General features: G+C 63.1%; 1 protein-coding gene across 1 annotated transcript in view; it reads left to right on the plus strand.

The window, feature by feature from the left end:
- The window catches only part of LOC111972260 (ras-specific guanine nucleotide-releasing factor RalGPS2), a 163,753-nt gene that overhangs the window by 151,083 nt on the left and 8,878 nt on the right, over nt 1–3,792 (plus strand). The window contains exons 17-18 of the mRNA XM_070445986.1: nt 1,070–2,085; nt 2,222–2,363. Coding sequence (XP_070302087.1) covers nt 1,070–2,085; nt 2,222–2,363 — 1,158 coding nt within the window. The remainder of the gene's footprint in view (nt 1–1,069; nt 2,086–2,221; nt 2,364–3,792) is intronic.

Consider the following 3,792-nt stretch of genomic DNA (forward strand, 5'->3'; position numbering starts at 1 on the left):
CTCTGTCTGTGTCTGTCGCTTGCTCTGTCTGTGTCTGTCGCTTGCTCTGTCTGTGTCTGTCGCTTGACGTATGTGTCTGTCGCTTGACGTATGTGTCTGTCGCTTGACGTATGTGTCTGTCGCTTGACGTGTCTGTCGCTTGACGTATGTGTCTGCCGCTTGCTCTCTGTCTGTCGCTTGCTCTCTCTGTCTGTCTGTCGCTTGCTCTCTCTGTCTGTCTGTCGCTTGCTCTCTCTGTCTGTCGCTTGCTCTCTCTGTCTGTCTGTCGCTTGCTCTCTCTGTCTGTCTGTCGCTTGCTCTCTCTGTCTGTCTAGAGAGATTTCTCCTCCTCTCCTCCCATCCTCTCCCTCTCTCTCTCCCCTGCATCATTCCTCTCTCTCCTCTCAGTCTTCTCCCTCATCATCTCTCCCTCTCTCCTCTCCCTTCAATCCCCCTCCTCTCTCCTCATCAAATCCCCCCTCTCTCTCTCCCTATTCACACCCTCTCTCTCCCTCATCATCCCTCCCTCATCATCCCTCCCTCATCATCCCCCCCTCTCTCTCTCCCTCATCAATCTCTCCTCATCTCTCTCCTCTCTTCTCTCATCATCACCCCCTCTCTCTCTCCCTCATCATCCCCCCCCTCTCTTCTCCCTCATCATCCCCCTCTCTCTCCCCTCATCACTCATCCCCCTCTCTCTCTCTCCCTCATCAATCCCCCCACCTCTCTTCTCTCCCTCATCATCCCCCCTCTTCTCTCTCTCCCTTCATCATCCCCGCCTCTCTCTCTCTCCCTCATCATCCCCCCTCTCTCATCCTCTCCCTCATCATCCCCCTCTCTCTTCTCTCTCCCTCATCATCCCTCCCTCTCTCTCCTCATCCTCGCCTCCTCTCTCTCATCACCTCCCTCTCTCTCTCGCCTCATCATTATCCCTTCCCTCTCTTCCTCATCTACCTCCTCTCCCCTCATTCATCCCCTCCTCTCATCTCTCTCTCCATCTTCCTCTCTCGTCATCTCTCGTCCTCTCGCATCATCCCTCTCTCCCTCTATACTCTCACGGCCATCCCTCCCTCCCTCAATCTCTTCCCAGCCTATCCTCCCTGCGTCATGGTCTCCGTCCCATCTCAGGAGACTCCCCGCCTATACCTCGCGTGCAGCCTCCCCACATCACTCCTACTCCCGCCATCATGCTCGCCGTCATACTCTTCCGCATCTGCCTCCCCTCCATGCAGCCTCCCTGCCGCTCCCTCGATCTCGTACTCTCCAGCATCGGGCCATCCCTCCTCCCACTCCCTTCATACTCGTCGCCCGCCATCCCCCCTGCTCCATCGCTCTCTCCGCCTGCCATCAACCTCCCTCCCTCCTCCCTCGCATCCCGCTCCCTCCCTCCCTCATCTTCCCCTCGCTGCACTCCTCCTCCCGCTCATCCTCCCGATCCTCCCTCCTCAATGCCCGCGCATCGCCATCACCTTCCCTCCCTCGCCGCGCCATGCGTATCCCTCCCTCTCTCCGCCCCGCCCATCCCCTCCCCTCCTCCCGCGCTCGCCATCCCTCCCCTCCCCCGCCCCCTCGCCGTCCCGCTATAGCCTCGCGCATGCCTCCCTGCAGCCTACCATCCGAAGCCTCTACCTCGTCCGCCCTGCCAATCCGCTCGGCCCCTCCTCTCCCCCCCGCGCATCCCTCCCTCCCCCCGCGCCATCCTCTCCTCGTCTCGCATCCCGCGCCATCCCTCCGCTCATCCTCCTCCCCTCCCCGCCATCCCTCCCTCCCTCCCCGCCATCCTCCCTTCCGTTTCGCCATCCCTCCCTCCCGTCCTCACCATCCGTCCTCGCATCGCCTCCGTCCTCCCCTCCATCTCCCCTTCCCCTCCCTCCCTCCTCCTCCGCTCCCCCCCCCAGGCCATCCCTGCGCCCGTCCCTCCACCCTCCCTCCCCTCGCCAGTCCCTCCCTCCCTCCCGCCTCCCTCTCCATCCCTCCCTCCCGCACACTCCCTCCCCCTCCCGCCATCCTCTCCCTCCGCCATCCTCCCTCCCCGCCCATCTCCCTCCCTACCCTCCCGGCCATCGCCTACCCTCCCTCCTCCGCCATCATGGCTCCCGTCCTCCCGTCTCGCCATCCTCCCCGTCCTCTGCATCGGCTCCTCCCCCCTGCACATCTCGCCTGAGCCCTCCCTCCCTTCACCTCCTGCATGGCCCTCCGCCCTCAGTTGCTCATGCCCTCCCGCCCTCCTCTCTCCCTCCAGGCCATCCCTCCTCCCTTGCCCATCTCTCCTGCTCCTCCCTCCTCCCTCCCTCATCCCTGTCCAGCCATCTCCTCCTCCTCCCGCCATCCCTCCCAGATCTGCCTCCCGCATCGTGGTCCGTTTCGGATCGTCCTGGCGACGAGTCCGGTCGCCCCTCCTCCCTCCCTACCTACCCGTCCATCCCCCCCCTCCTCAGCCATCCCCCCTCCCTCCTCCATCTTCTGCGCATGCCCTCCTCCCTCAGCCTCACCTCGCCTCCATACATCCCTCCGCCCTCCCCCTCCCTTCGCCCTCCCTCGCTCCCGCCATCCCTCCTCCTCTCCCTCTCCTGCGCATCCCCTCCCTTCCCTCCTCCCTCCCCCGCCCATCCTTCCCCTCACCCCTCCCTCCCTCCCCGCCAGCCCTCCCTTCCCATCCCTCCTCGCATCGTCTCCTCCTCCCTCCCGCATCCGTCCCTCCCTCCCTCCCCGCCATCCCCATCCTTCGCCTCCCCGCGTCGCCTGCGATCTCCTCGCCTCCTCCCCTCCGTCCCCGCCATCCTCCCTCCCTCCCTGCCGCTCCCGCCCTAGTCCCATCCCACTCCCTACCCTCCGCGCGATCCCTCCCCTCCCTCCGCATCCCTCTTCCCCTCCCCATCCCTCCGCTCTCCACCTCCGCGCTATCCCTCCCTCCTCTCAACTTCTCTCCAGCTCCTCCCTCCCTCCCAATCTCTCTCAAATCATCCTCCGCCATCCTCTCCGCTCGTCCCATCCCTCCCTCCTCCCATCTCTCTCCTCCCTCATCTCTCCATCCTACTCTCCCTCCCCTCATTCTCTCCATCCCCTCATCTCTCCATCCCTCTCTCCTCCCTCATCTCTCCATCCCTCCCTCATCTCTCTCCCTCCTCCCTCCTCATCTCTCCCATCCCTCATCTCTCCATCCCTCCCTCCCTCATCTCTCCATCCCTCTCTCCCCTCATCTCTCCCACTCCCTCCCTCTCTCCTCCCTCTCCCTCCCTCCCTCATCTCTCCATCATCTCCTCCCTCATCTCTCCCTCCCTCCCTCATCTCTCCCTCCCTCATCTCATCTCTCATCTCTGCCATCCCTTCCCTCCCTCCCCATCTCTCCACCCCTCTCCTCATCTCTCCAATCTCTCCTCCTCCCTCTCTCTCCCTCCCTCGCTCATCTCTCCCTCCCTCCCTCATCCTCTCCATCCCCTCATACTTCTCCATCCTCCTCTCCCTCATCTTCCATCCCTCCCTCCTCATCTCCCTCTCCCTCATCTCTCCTCCCTCCCTCCTCATCTCTCCATCCTCCCTCCCTCATCTCTCCTCCTCATCTCTCCATCCCTCCTCCCATCTCTCTCCATCGCCTCCCCTCCCTCAATCTCTCCATCCCTCCCGCTCATCTACTCCACTCCTCCTCCCGCTCATCTCTTCCTCCCTCGCCTCCTCCTCTCATCTCTCCTCCCTCCTCATTCTCCCATCCCTCGCTCTCCTCCTCTCATCTCTCCCTCCCTCCCTCATTCTCTCATCCCTCCCTCGTCCTGCATTCTCGCCATCCCTCCTTCATCCCTGCCCTCATCTCCATCC

The sequence above is a fragment of the Salvelinus sp. IW2-2015 genome, linkage group LG13, assembly GCF_002910315.2.
Source record: "Salvelinus sp. IW2-2015 linkage group LG13, ASM291031v2, whole genome shotgun sequence".
In the NCBI taxonomy this organism is placed as follows: domain Eukaryota; kingdom Metazoa; phylum Chordata; class Actinopteri; order Salmoniformes; family Salmonidae; genus Salvelinus; species Salvelinus sp. IW2-2015.